Here is a 13,028-nt window from a genome sequence, read left to right on the forward strand (position 1 = left end):
TGTATTGCTGACCTTCATTTTTTATTTAAATATAGTGATCTTTTACGAGAATAAACCAAAAACACTTTACAGCAAATACTTTACATGAATATAAATGTGCATGTCTACCTCATAATCAAGCAAAATAAACTTTCAGGCACATAATTTTAATAATCATTAAAGAATGAGACAATGAACCCAAGACAAAGATAACAGGAGCAACAAAAAGACATTTCGTAACGCTTCAATTGGTCTTGTCATCCAGCCTACTGGTTAAGGCCTGAGTTTCATGAATCCTACCTTCCTCGCCAAATGGAAATATTCAATTTGGCTGTACCCAATGTATAGCCACATAACAGACGGTTACTCTCTCAAAATAATGTAATAAATACATCACACGCACACACACACACCGCACCACACCCTACTTAACCAGCCTCTCAAATAGGGAAGTAATAAGGATTTTGGAATTTTCAAGTTTTCCCACCACTGAAGCACATACATATTAATTCCACACATAGAAAAATATGACTCTGCTACAGAAATGAGTGGCATCATGAGAAACCTCTAGCTTGTTAAGTTTCCCCAAATCACATCTTTACTGTGGCTTGCTTGCCATGGCTCCTCAGGTGCTTCGGACTTAAGTCTTCACACCTCGCCGTTCGAACCACAGCGTGGCAGACGTTACACAGAACAAAGAAAAGGCAATTTTAACAACTCAGTTAGAGACTTCAAAACCACAAAAATCAGCATGGATAGCTTCCAGCTGTCTCCAAACACCTGGAATGTTTCCTCTACGTCTGCCCTCTGTGCTCCACTGGCTGGTTCTCTGCTCCCTTCCCACCAGGCTGTGAGCATCTACAGGTCTGTTCCTGGGCACCCTCCAGGGAACAGAGATGACCACGACGGTGCCTGCTTTGAAGGAGTTCACACCAACCAGACCTCAAGCAAGAGGAAGGTCCATGTGTGCACACAGTACTCCAGCTGGTGAAACCAACAGAGGAGGAGTCCATGAAGGGGGCACCCACAGAGACCCCTGAGTGGGGCTGGGGGAGGGGAGAGTGACAAGGCACAGAGGCAGGAAGAACAAGTCCAGTTTGGCTGGCAGGAGGGCACTCGTGAGAAGTAGTTTACGAGGCCAGATTCTTCATTTCCAAAAAGATAGGATTCCTTACTCTGCTGGGTAAAGCTGGAGGGCTTGGGGAGGGAACCGCCAAAGACTTTTGTGCAGAGAACAAAACGGGAGCTGTGCTAGCAGATGTTACCACTGTGCAGGGCCGGGCAGGATGGATGACGGGGAGAGGGTCTGAGCTCAGCGAGCCTAACTCACCAAGCCCACTGCCACCTGCAAGCACTTCCTATAGAAACAAACATCTTGACCCGACAGGCCCCAAACCGCAGTTTTGTCTACATATATCAAGACTCTGGGAGGGAAAAAAAAAAAGAAAGAGAGAGGCTTAAGTAGATATTTATAGTTCAAGTTCCTGAAACCTGCCCCAGCGAGCAAGTTAAGAGCAGTGAAACAATTCTCACATCCAATAGCAATTCAAGTCTCCCAACCATGACCTTTTGGCTTCCCTGAGCTTTCATTACCAAGGAATTAAAATGTAATGATCAATTCATTATAAGTAAGTTCCTACATGCCATGAAATCCACTGAAGTCTCATAACAGGCTGAGAACCCAGCACAGGGCACTGGCGTGGACCCCTGAGTGGCACCTGGCAGAGTGGCGTGAGCGTGCTGCCAGGCCCCCTTCTGCAGCTCACTGGGGTCACTGTGTGGGTCTAAAAGGTGACTCTGCAAGGCTCAACTCTAAGCCCCCACCATGGATCATCTAATTTCTTTCTAGGTCCAGACTGCTTCCCTCCACTAGCTGGGGAGGGAGAGGCCACCTCGAGGAAGAAAAATCACTCTTAATGTTCTTTATACCACTGAACCAAAGGAGACAGAAATTTCTCAGGACACAGTCATTCAAATTACAGAAATGGGCTACTCCATACTAATTATGGGACGACTTATCACACATTTGCTGCATACAGACCATGTACTAGTCACCAGTTTCCTGCAACAACAGATTCATCTGGAAACTGCACACTGCAGAAGGCAACCTGTGACTTTCTTCTAGCTGCATATAATAAATACAAATCAGTCTGGGAGTCAGGCACAAACAGTGGTACAAAAGCATGAACAGAAAAACCTTATCAAAACACGTGCTCGTTTCACACGGCACGACTCCTATCCAGATTCTGGTCTGGAAACCGGCTGCCAGCTCATTTGCTCAAAGAGGCTTCTTCACCTCACCTCTCTACCATTCCTAGTCCCCCAGTGAAACCTACTGAAAGAAACACACTCATTACGGATCCACATGGAACTAAAAGCTTCAACTTAATCGAGTCACATGCATCAGCACAGCGGCCGCTGGTTTAATCTGCTCCCCTAGCCTCATGTACTTAGGGACTGTTTGGATCTAAACTGGAGCTAGAAGTAGCCAACACTTCTTCCTTTTGGAATCCAATAAAAGCTCCAATGCACAACTGTTAAGTCCCATGTGTACTTAACTAGAATCTCTGGTTCTAGTAAGTGAGATTCAGGGGCGGGAACGGTGGGAAAAGCCCGGACTGGGGGCAAGACACTAGCCCTAAACCAGCACTGCGCAGACGAGGGGCTGAGCCAGCAGAGCTCCGAGGTCCCCCCAGCTGACCCTCTCGGACTCCATCCTGAAGTCCGTTTCTACACAGGCTTGTCAGGCTGGGTCAGACAGAACTTCCTCACCACTTTGTGTCAATAATTGAAAGTGGTTTAAACATGCATCTATGTTGCAGTTTGAGGCTTCCCTCCCTGCCCACCCCTCAAAGACTGTGTTTCATTTCACTGGTGCAGACCATTTGGCCAAGCTGGTGGCTGCTGAGGTTTACAACTGGATCACTGGCTAGGTGAAGAAATGGCCTTTGAGTAACCTAAACCAGGGCACATTTGTCTGTTTTTCGTTAACAGTGTTAACCAAATAAGAGATATAATTCTGTTAGCTCTGCTATAGATCTACTTAAAACTTTGAAACGTGACATTGTTCAAAAATTACACGAGAAAATCACCCATCACCGCTATGTTAAAGACATGCACATCTGAGCGCTCCAGAGCCTCCAACTCCTCCTACAGTCACTGATCCTCACGTTTTCCTCTCGGTGTGGACTCCACGCTAAAGCAGCCCAGTCTCGCAGCAGATCTGTGCACAAAAAGTTGATTTCAAAAGATCCGGCTCTAGTCATCACTGTCACTGCCAGACTCACTCAACTGCAAGTCATTTCCTATAAAGAGAAAACAAAATCAAACCCAAAGTACCCAATTTAAAAATGACTTCCCCACGGTTCTTTGGTTGACTGCCTGGGCTCTCACACTACAGTAAAACCAGGCCAGTTCCATTTAATTAGGGAGGAAAACCGATTTGGCTCAGTGACAGAACTGGTGCAGTCAACGTTTTAAAGGAATTGCTATTTTTGGTATCTGCAAAGCACAGCAATACTGCTGTCTGGGATAAAACAGGGGAGGGATAGGCTAGACATACGTGTGTCAATAAATAACAAAAAATATTTATAAATGACTCATTGTCTAGTAGAATTGTTCATATTAAGTTGCTTTATAAAAGTGAAAATAATACCAAGTTGGGCTTCCTGTTAAGGAAGCTGAATACTATTTATACTGTGCATACCACTCATATACTAATCCAGTTCCCCCCTGACCCCTCTGGCCAGAATCTTCACATTACCTAATACCACAAATTTGAACTAATGAGCTCTATAAAGCCTCAAAGTTTTGTCCAGTGTGTGACATTTAGGTTTTAGGAGTGAAGAATGTAAGTTTTCCCATCTAATACGATAAGAATAACAGGACCCCAGTTGATACCACTTGGAAAAGAAGAAAAGTGAACTTCTGTATTTCTGGATTACTAATCTCTAGGCCACCTCTCCTCAAAGTTTGTTCTGAGAATCCTGGGGTCCCTGAGACTCTTTCAGTAGGATTCGACCTGAAGGCCTCTCTTTTCTAACTACACATCTATGTGATGTCACATTTTCTTCATATACTTCAACCTAAACAACTTACGGCAACAGATTGAATGCAGAAGCAGATGTAAGAATCCAGCTTTGTACTAAGCCAGATGTTAAAGAGATTGGCAAACTTTTAAAGCAATGCTACTCTTCATATTAAATATTTTTTTCATTTCGAAAATTTATTTTTCATAAAAATGTTATTTTTCTTAACAGGTGATGGTTTACTGTTGTTCTTTTAGATGAATTACTATTTTAAGTATTTCTCAGTTTTAATTTCTAATATGGTAAATATTGATAGATATAAGCTACACACACAAAAGCTCTCTGGGGTCCTCAAAAGTTTTACGACATAAAGAAGTCTGAGACCAAAAAAGGTGACATCTGCTGCTCTAGACATGGGGAAGGCGATGGGATCAACACCAGCTGACAACCTCCAATCAGCAGAGCTAAGCGCCATCACTTACAAAGAAGGTGACATGCACATAAACAGGTCAGTGTAATGGAGCTGAAATCCCAGTTCTGAAATTTCTTATGCAATCAATTTGACCCAGGTTCAAACTGATCCATTTGTTTTTTGGGGGGGGAGAAGATATAATACACATTACCATTCAGAAAAACAATATTATCATTACTCTGTATGTTTTCACATTAGGGTTTACCAAATTTGCACTATTTACTGTGATTTTAGGGCTTATAAATTGGTTCCAGTTGACGATCCTGGTTTAAATAACTCCAGTACTTTACTGTATATGAGGTATGCAAAGATTAAGGTCTTGCCATGGAAGAGCTGCAGGCCAGGAGGACTTGAAGCTATGAAGAGCTAACAGAAGTTTAAGGCGCTGGTAGGTAGGTAAGAAGCACTGAGCCATTTTTGGCTCTTTTATTCTAAGGAATAGTTTAGTACTGACTGGGCAAAATGAAGATGCTGAGTTATAGCCAAGTAGCTGTCTGGTTGTTCTCCACTGTGAATTCCAAACTCGCAGTGTGAAACTTACTCTCCCAAGCCAACTGGGAAGAGCATCAAGTATACCCTGCTATCCAGAAGCTGGGCCTGTGTTAACAGGATAGCAGATAACAGCCTTAACTGACGTCACAAAAGTGTTGAACTCACTCAGATAGTAGAGCAAGGCCCAGCACAGTGGTTCTCCACTGGCACTGATTCCAACGCCACAGGGGCACTTGGCAATGCCGGGAGACATTCTGGGTTGACACACTGGAGGAAAGCAGGAGGTGCTCCGGCACCTAAGTGGGTAGAGGCCAGGGATGCTCTTTACCGCCCTACAAGGCTGGGGCCGGGCCTCACCTCAGGGGTTTACATGACGTCTACAGTGCGGAGCTGAGAGTGACCTCTGCCCGGCCCACAGGAGCAGGGTTACCTAGGCTAGCTTCCCCGCCACTGCCTCCTGACCTTCCAGCCTCCTCACAGAAGTCAGACCGGAAGAGAACATCCAACTCCAGGGAGTCGGGAGAGAGGAGGGCGCAGAGAACCTGCACTCTCCCCACCTCCAAGACAAAGACATTTGTTTTTGTTCTCCCCTGCTTTGCTTTACCACCAACTGCACTCAAAGCCACCAGATGCTATAATGTCCCTCCCTTCCCTCCTGCGAAGGCTAGCTGGTCGCCAAACACCTTCTAAGGGCACAGTTTCCCAACTCTGTGGGCTGTGGGATACCGCACTCTGATGGCACTGGGCTCTCAGGACTGTATAAAACCTGGAGGTGGGGGACTGGGTGGGGGCAGGCGGCACCCCTAAAGCCTGGTATATGCAAAAGTACAGAGCCCTGCAGCTCACGTTTCAACACTTTCCAGAATTCACAAAACCTAATTTGTGCCAATAAGGAAAAGAAAAGAGATGGAACAGATTTCTAGTTTTGTGCTTTTTCTTTTTTTACTGTTCGGTAACTTACTCTTTTCTGCTTCAAACTGCCTTTGTCAGGACCCTTTCTTATGCCTTAAGTACCGTCAGGTTTATAGACTCTGGTGTAAGATGAAAAGAAGTTCCAGCTCTGACCTGACATTCCCTCTCCGACCCCTAAGCCCCTGCCTTGGCCCAGAAGCGGGAGCGTGCACTTACTGAGGGTGCACATGAGCTGGTTGCTTCCTTGCAGCCGGCCGGTTCCGTTGGCGACGGCCAGCCTGCTGTTGTAGGGCTGCTGGTGTGACGGCTGCGGAGGGGACACGGGGCCGCTGTCCTCGCCTCCACTGCTGGAGCTGTCGTCATCGCTTCCTGACGAGCTCTCGGAGTCTGAGGAGCTGCTTGCACTGCTGCTGCTCATCTGTTCGATGATGTCCACCTCGGCCCTCAGCTCTGGAATAAATGACGGGACGGGGGTCAGTGCATCCAGCCTCTGTAAACAGTAAGCTGGCAAAACCAAGAGCAACGAGGAATAACTGAAAATGAACTACTGCTTCTTGAGTCTTTAAAAACAAACAAAATGACCCAAAGCAAAACCAACAAACAAAAACATCTAACACATCTCCAGAGAGACAATGGAAACATTTAATTCACCCAAAATAACCAAAAAGCAGACTGCTCCAGGATAATGATTCTTCTGAGAAATGAACTAAGTCTATTTTGCCTTTATCTACTTTAAAAAAAAAGAGTTATGAATTATGGGATTAAACACCAAATAAGAGAAGAGCAACATTCTGCTCGTGGGCTCAAAAATACCTGACCAGGAACTGGAAGGTCTGAGCTCTTGCTCTGGATCCACCTCTAACCAGCAGGGAGACCCAGGTGGAAGGCAATGAATTTTCCAAGATGCTCCGGAAAAAGGAAGGGCCACAGCAGACAGCCTCTGGGGGCCTTTCCAGCGTTCACGTTCCACAGGTAAACAAGGCTTGCAGGAGGAGCCGTGGTGGCTGAAGAAAGATGGCGGGACGACACCCCTCCTCTGTGCTTTACACATTTGACTTACAGCATGCCTTCAGGTACCGCAATGTTAATAAATGTAAAGCAGGGAAGGAAACACATGTTCTACCTGACTATTTTAATGTGAGTGAGTACATTAACGATTCACCATAGGCCACATCAAGGAAGATGCCAGATTTTCCTGTCCAAACCTACCATGAGGCCTTAAATGACTATGGTTTCTTTAAGCATAACTGGCAACAACAACCTGTCATGGTCCAATTCCTGTTCGACTAAAGTGAAAACTTCCATAGACAGCATTCCAATATCCATGAGAAAAAAAAAAAAATCCAGAGGCTTAAGAACTGTGTACCACACAGAGAGTGATCTCGTTTGTGAAAAGACAGTATTTCCACAGGGTGGAAAAGGCAAACTTCCCAAGGGCAACTTTTTATCTTTTCCTGTTTACTACTGTTATGGGTTTAACTTTGTTTCACAGAACTTCACAAATATGAAATATAACACTTACTTTCATAACTTTCTAAGTGTCTGGACTAAAACCATCCACTGTGTGGGGGAGACAGCCAAGGTGAGTGCCTCTGTCTTGGTTTTACCTTGGAGAGTCTGACCAGACCTCCAAGTCCTTCTAGGCCAGCGTCCCCAGTGTCCCAGGCGCTATCATATTTATGCACTTTTGTTAATACAAAGCAGTGGTCGTGGAACTTAACCTAGACACTATACTAACATTGGCACACTTGGTTTTTAGCCCCAGTACCTTGTAATTCTCTTCTTTCAAAGCCTTAAAAGGTGTGCTGTATGGACCTTTAGATGGCAGGCAGGCTTGTTTAAGCCTCAGGCCTCTAAGCAGAAAGCTGCAAAGACAGCCACAGCTCAGGTCACTGTCCCGGACTCTCCCTTGTCAAACGAGCCAAGTGGTAAACCTTGCCTCCACGGCCCGCCCCACCCCGCCCGCCATCACCTGTGGAACGGCGGGCCCTGCGGAAACTGTTACGATGGTGGAGAATGCCCACGCCGCCGTGTACGTGGTCTCGTGATCTCCACAAAAACATCAATACCCTCCTCCAAGTTGCTACCATGGCTCCAGAAAATGCTCACTACCTCTTTTGATATCATCCAGCTGAGGTTCAGGTGAGGGGTTATCCTTCAAAGGAGAGGTTTTGGGTCCAACCGGAGGCTTTGTTGGAGCTCTGAATGGCACAGGTGGCGGAGGCGGTGGTGGCTGTGGTGGCTGTGGGGGACGCGCAGGCTGCTGTTCCATTCGGGCTTGGATTCTACTGCTCCCCTCAGCTCTGAAATGAGATATGGACTTTAAACTGGAGGGGCAAGAACAGTGGTTCTCAGGTTTGCCTCGTTTACCAAGCACCTGGAAGTCTCTGCAGAAGCCCAGGCTCTTTACAGCTTCAAAATACTGGTATTGGTTAATTTTATCACACAAACTACTCATTCTACTGCATTTCAGTTCTGCACCGTGCACCAGAGACACAGAGACGAATAAAACAGACTCGCTGCCCTCACAGGTAAGACACAGAGGTGGGATATAGTGCAATTACGAGAACCCATTTTAATAACGGAAAATGTAACTATTCACCTTGTGTGCAGTATAAAGTTACAAATACACGTGAGTTATTAAACTAGCTCTTGAAATACTGGCCTGTTAGCAATTTTTTCCATTACCTATTTACCGCTTGCTCATTTTATCACAGTCCAGCTCTTGCTGGCAGGTAGGCAGAGCACTCCACCTCAGACCAAGGAAATGCTACCTATTAACAATTTCTTTTGTAAATGGACTAGCTCAGCATTTTTCAAACTTTGGTGTCCACACAGATCACCTGGGGATCTTGTTAAAAGTGCAGATTCTGACTTAGTATGTCCTGAAATCCTGCACTTCTAACAAACACCTAAGTGATAAAATACTGCTAGTTCCCAGATGACACTGAGTAGCAAGTCAAACTCCCACAATCATCAGCTCTCAGAGGCCTAAGAGCAGCACCTGGTTGGTGGAGGTAATCAACACAAACACACTGTGAGTCACAATCTCACTGATCCTCAGTCTCGTCGTGTGTGTGTGTGTGTGTGTGTGTGAGAGAGAAAGGGTAACAACACTACTTTTTCAAAAGTTATTTGTAAAGATTAGATAATGCACGTAAAACATCTAGCACAGTGCCTAGCACGTGGTAATAAATAAATAAAGTACCCTCAATAAATGGTAGGTACTTTTACTTTTTGTGGAATGAGTAAAGAAAAATGGCTTGAGGAAGCATAAACAGAAAAACATTAAGCACTCTCTTTAAAATTTAATTACTCTATGACAATAATTATTGTATCACGATATAAATAGAACCACTGGGTTACTTCTATTTACAGAATGAAACTTGACTTTAAAATAAAATCTAATTGGCTTCACATGACACGTGTAATGTCTGTTGAATTAAAAATTAAAGAGAGCTCATTGTTCAAAAAAAATAGACAAAGCTTTACTTTGGTGTAATAATGACCTCAAATGTACCTTGTAAAAATTTAATGTTTTCACTCTAATAAAGAATATATATTATTATTTTTTTAATTTTTATTTATTTATTTTTTTGCTGTATGCGGGCCTCTCACTGTTGTGGCCTCTCCCATTGCAGAGCACAGGCTCCGGACGCGCAGGCTCAGCGGCCATGGCTCACGAGCCCAGCCGCTCTGCGGCACGTGGGATCTTCCCGGACCAGGGCACGAACCCGTGTCCCCTGCATCGGCAGGCGGACTCTCAACCACTGCGCCACCAGGGAAGCCCAAGAATATATATTATTAAATTATTCTTTCATAACTTTAAGTCTGTAAACTTAAACCTTTGGTGGTACTATATCAACCATCATGAAATTAATAAAACTGATTTAATCATACAGTACACTCCTTTCCGCAATGTTTTCTATGTTTCAGGTCTTAAAAGCATTATCTCTCTTTATTGCCTTTGAGGAAAAAATATTTTATTGACTTATCTGAGAAGAGAGAGGTGGAGCTGCTGAGACTGCCAACAACACGAAGCACCCAGGTTCTCACATCCTTATAAAATAACTGAATAGATAATGTAAATCTATAGAAACGGCACATTGATCTGTATCTGCTTCTTCACATACCTTGTTTTCTTGACCTGGATGCTGCTGCTGAGCTTTTCCAGCACATATTCTCCAGTGTCATGATTGATAATAAGCACACAGTCCTTCTGGTAAGGCCGCTTGTTCCCCTTGAACACAGTCATCGGTGGTGTGGATCCCTACACGCCACAAAAGTACAATTCAGACAATCAAACCAAACACACCAGTTATGCATATCAAAACTGAATTTACAGGTGGCTTTACCTCATCACATCTTTTATCAGAGTTACTCAAAAAGGAACAGAATGAACCGATTTGTATTTTAACTCCTGCTGGCTTCCCAAGCAAAAATAAAGAGGAAATAACAATACGGCAAGAATCTATGACTGTGCAACTGGCTCTAAGTAATCAAGAAATAAATATAAAAATTTTAAATTACTGTACATTTTTCCAGGGATTTGGGAAATGTTACAAATAATGGTAAAATGTGAACTGAGAAACATAAATTACGCATTACGTGTCTGACACTGAGAAGAGCTCTCACTATGAGTAGTAAAGCTAGTGAGTGACCTCCGTACTTCCTTGTAATAGAAGAGTCCAGGCTTCCCCCATGCCAAGTAACCACAGAGCATTCTCCAATGGCAGCTTGTTATTCTGGCTGGTTCACAGTAAGTACATCATTCCATTCACCCGCTTAAGCCCTTGAATCACTACCCATCACTCTAAGGCCAAAGAAGAAAATCTTTAAACGAGCCACCTGGCCCTTCCACCATGCCCGGCTCCACTCGCCGCAGGCTCTGCAGGCTCCAGAGCAGAAGGAGCTGGCCTTCTCTCAGACCCAAGCTCTTTCTTGCAGGGATTTAACAGGGCTTCTGCCTGCAACATCCCACCCTCTCCTTCCCTTTTAATTATTCAACATTCAAATCTGCTCAAAGGTCACTTCCTCAGGGAAGCCTTCCCAGATTTTCCAAAATAAGTGCTACGCTTTCTTATATTTATTTAAACTCCCTAAGGGCAAGAAACGTGCTTGTTTTGTTCAAGCCTGTATTCTCAGTACCTAGTAGTGAGCCAGCACCCAGTAGGTGGTCATTAATATTTGCCAAATATAGCGTTTAATCCTCTGTATGGAATCAGAAACTGCTTGGCTGCTTGACTCCTTATTCATACAGTAAAAATTAAGAGTTGGAAGAGACCTTAGGGACCATTGATGTAACCTATTCATTTTACATTTGGGAAACTAAGGTCCAAAGGGAGATGATGGAACTTGCCAAAGGCAACAAGTAATGAGATAGCAGTTTGAACTAGCAGACAATAAGTTTTCCCCAGCACAAAACTTCCCAGGTCTCCCTGTCCAGAGCCTTTTCATTCTATCACTGGTTACCGAGAACTGATGTTCCAGGACAGGGCTGGGACATGCACTGACCCATGGTCATTAAGAGTATTTTTCTGATCCTTTGGGCTTTGGGATCAGAGCACCGCCTCGGGCAAGGCTTCTCCATTCAGCTTTTAACTGGGTTCCTCAGCCCTAAATGGGCTGAAGGCTCTGCACCTCTGGTTTCTGGCTGAAACCACCAGCCTGCACATCACCCCTTGCCGGACTCACGACCCGTGTCGACCCAGCTCCTGCCCTCTGCACTCCCAAGCTGCTGCTTTACATCCGCAGGGCACCTGGGCCTTTCTCTCTGTAGCTGCTGGGGGGAAGCTACGTGTGTCTAAGGGAGGGGCCAGGTGTCCACACAGGAACCTTGTCTACTTTGGGACAAATGGGGGAAAAGGGAGCTTGGGGAAAATGACAAAGAATTATGTTTACTCAAGTACCTGGGAAGCATGAATTCTACCCTGCCCTACCCCCCAAATTCCTTTTTCCCTTATACTGGCACTTCAGAAATCTAGAAATATTTAAATAGGAGAAAAATCAAATTGCAATAACAGAGAATATGAGGGTTCACTGTGATTCCACATTAAAAAAAACAACAGTGGGATAAAACCTACAGGGATATGCGGCAGCGTAATTGTGACTTCATCTCCTTTGCCGACCTGAAGCTCTCCTTCACAGGAAGTGTCTATAGATGCCGGCTTAAAGTCATCTAAAAGGAAAGGAAAAAAGCATTTATCCACCAGGTTACTTTTGCTAAGGGTTTGCAGGGCATTCCCATGTAAGAACTGAAATTTTTTATAACTCAAATAAATGGAAAATACACACCACTTAGAATTTTTCAGAAAGCTATTTCATTGTGGACAGCTTCTCATATACAGCAGCAGACAGAATAATACCATGAGCTGTGTGTACCATCGCCCAGCTTCAATAATTACCAGCTCTGGGACAATCTTGTCTCATCTATACCTCCACATACTTTTCTTCTCATTCCCAGTGGATTATTTTGAAGAAAAAAGGCTAGAATTTACACAACATTTTATTAAGCAAAGCTATCCCCTTCTGCCAAGTGACAGATGAAAAATTAATGTTTTATTATCCACAATGAGGTGTTTTACTAGGGTTATTATAACGATCAAAAGGAACAGAGCATATTTTTAAAATCCTGTGACTGTAAAACCCAATATGAAATATGAAAAGCCATAGCACAATATAAGCTGATTTCATTTTGATAGGAACTGGCAAAGTTAGGATCTGCCACACTCCAGTTCCATAGCTTTAAGAAGGATTACTCCTGTAGATGTTTGGAGCAGAAGGTTGAACTGTATTTCCAAAGGTTAATCCTGCCCATGTTTCTGAATTGCAGTTAAAGCACAGCATGAACAGCCACCTTACTCCCTTTTAACACAAACCTGCCTCAAACCACAGGCCAGGTGCTTCTGTGAAGTGTCTTATTTACATTCCACATTGCCCTTCACTCTGCTAAAACATCAAATCAGTAACCTGCTCAGTAAATGACGCTCTTATCATATTCCCAATACCCTTCCTCTGAAAGGGCTGACCTGTTGTCAGTAGGAAGCAGAGTAATGGCCCGGCAAGTGACCACAGGAAGATAGAACTGCATTATCTAACACACCCTCTTCCAAGGTGTTGAGTCACGTGTAGGAGGAGCTCCTCTG

The 13,028-nt window shown here is 44.3% G+C and overlaps 1 protein-coding gene across 1 annotated transcript in view; it reads right to left on the reverse strand.

Annotated features, from left to right (window-relative positions):
- EAF1 (ELL associated factor 1) overlaps window positions 1–13,028 on the reverse strand; it is a 14,379-nt gene continuing 1,351 nt past the window's right edge. The window contains exons 2-6 of the mRNA XM_032630296.1: window positions 11,967–12,061; window positions 10,017–10,153; window positions 7,996–8,186; window positions 6,100–6,333; window positions 1–3,284 (exon numbers count right to left, since the gene is read on the reverse strand). Coding sequence (XP_032486187.1) covers window positions 3,238–3,284; window positions 6,100–6,333; window positions 7,996–8,186; window positions 10,017–10,153; window positions 11,967–12,061 — 704 coding nt within the window. The 3' untranslated portion in view covers window positions 1–3,237. The remainder of the gene's footprint in view (window positions 3,285–6,099; window positions 6,334–7,995; window positions 8,187–10,016; window positions 10,154–11,966; window positions 12,062–13,028) is intronic.

The sequence above is a fragment of the Phocoena sinus genome, chromosome 4, assembly GCF_008692025.1.
Source record: "Phocoena sinus isolate mPhoSin1 chromosome 4, mPhoSin1.pri, whole genome shotgun sequence".
Lineage (NCBI taxonomy): Eukaryota > Metazoa > Chordata > Mammalia > Artiodactyla > Phocoenidae > Phocoena > Phocoena sinus.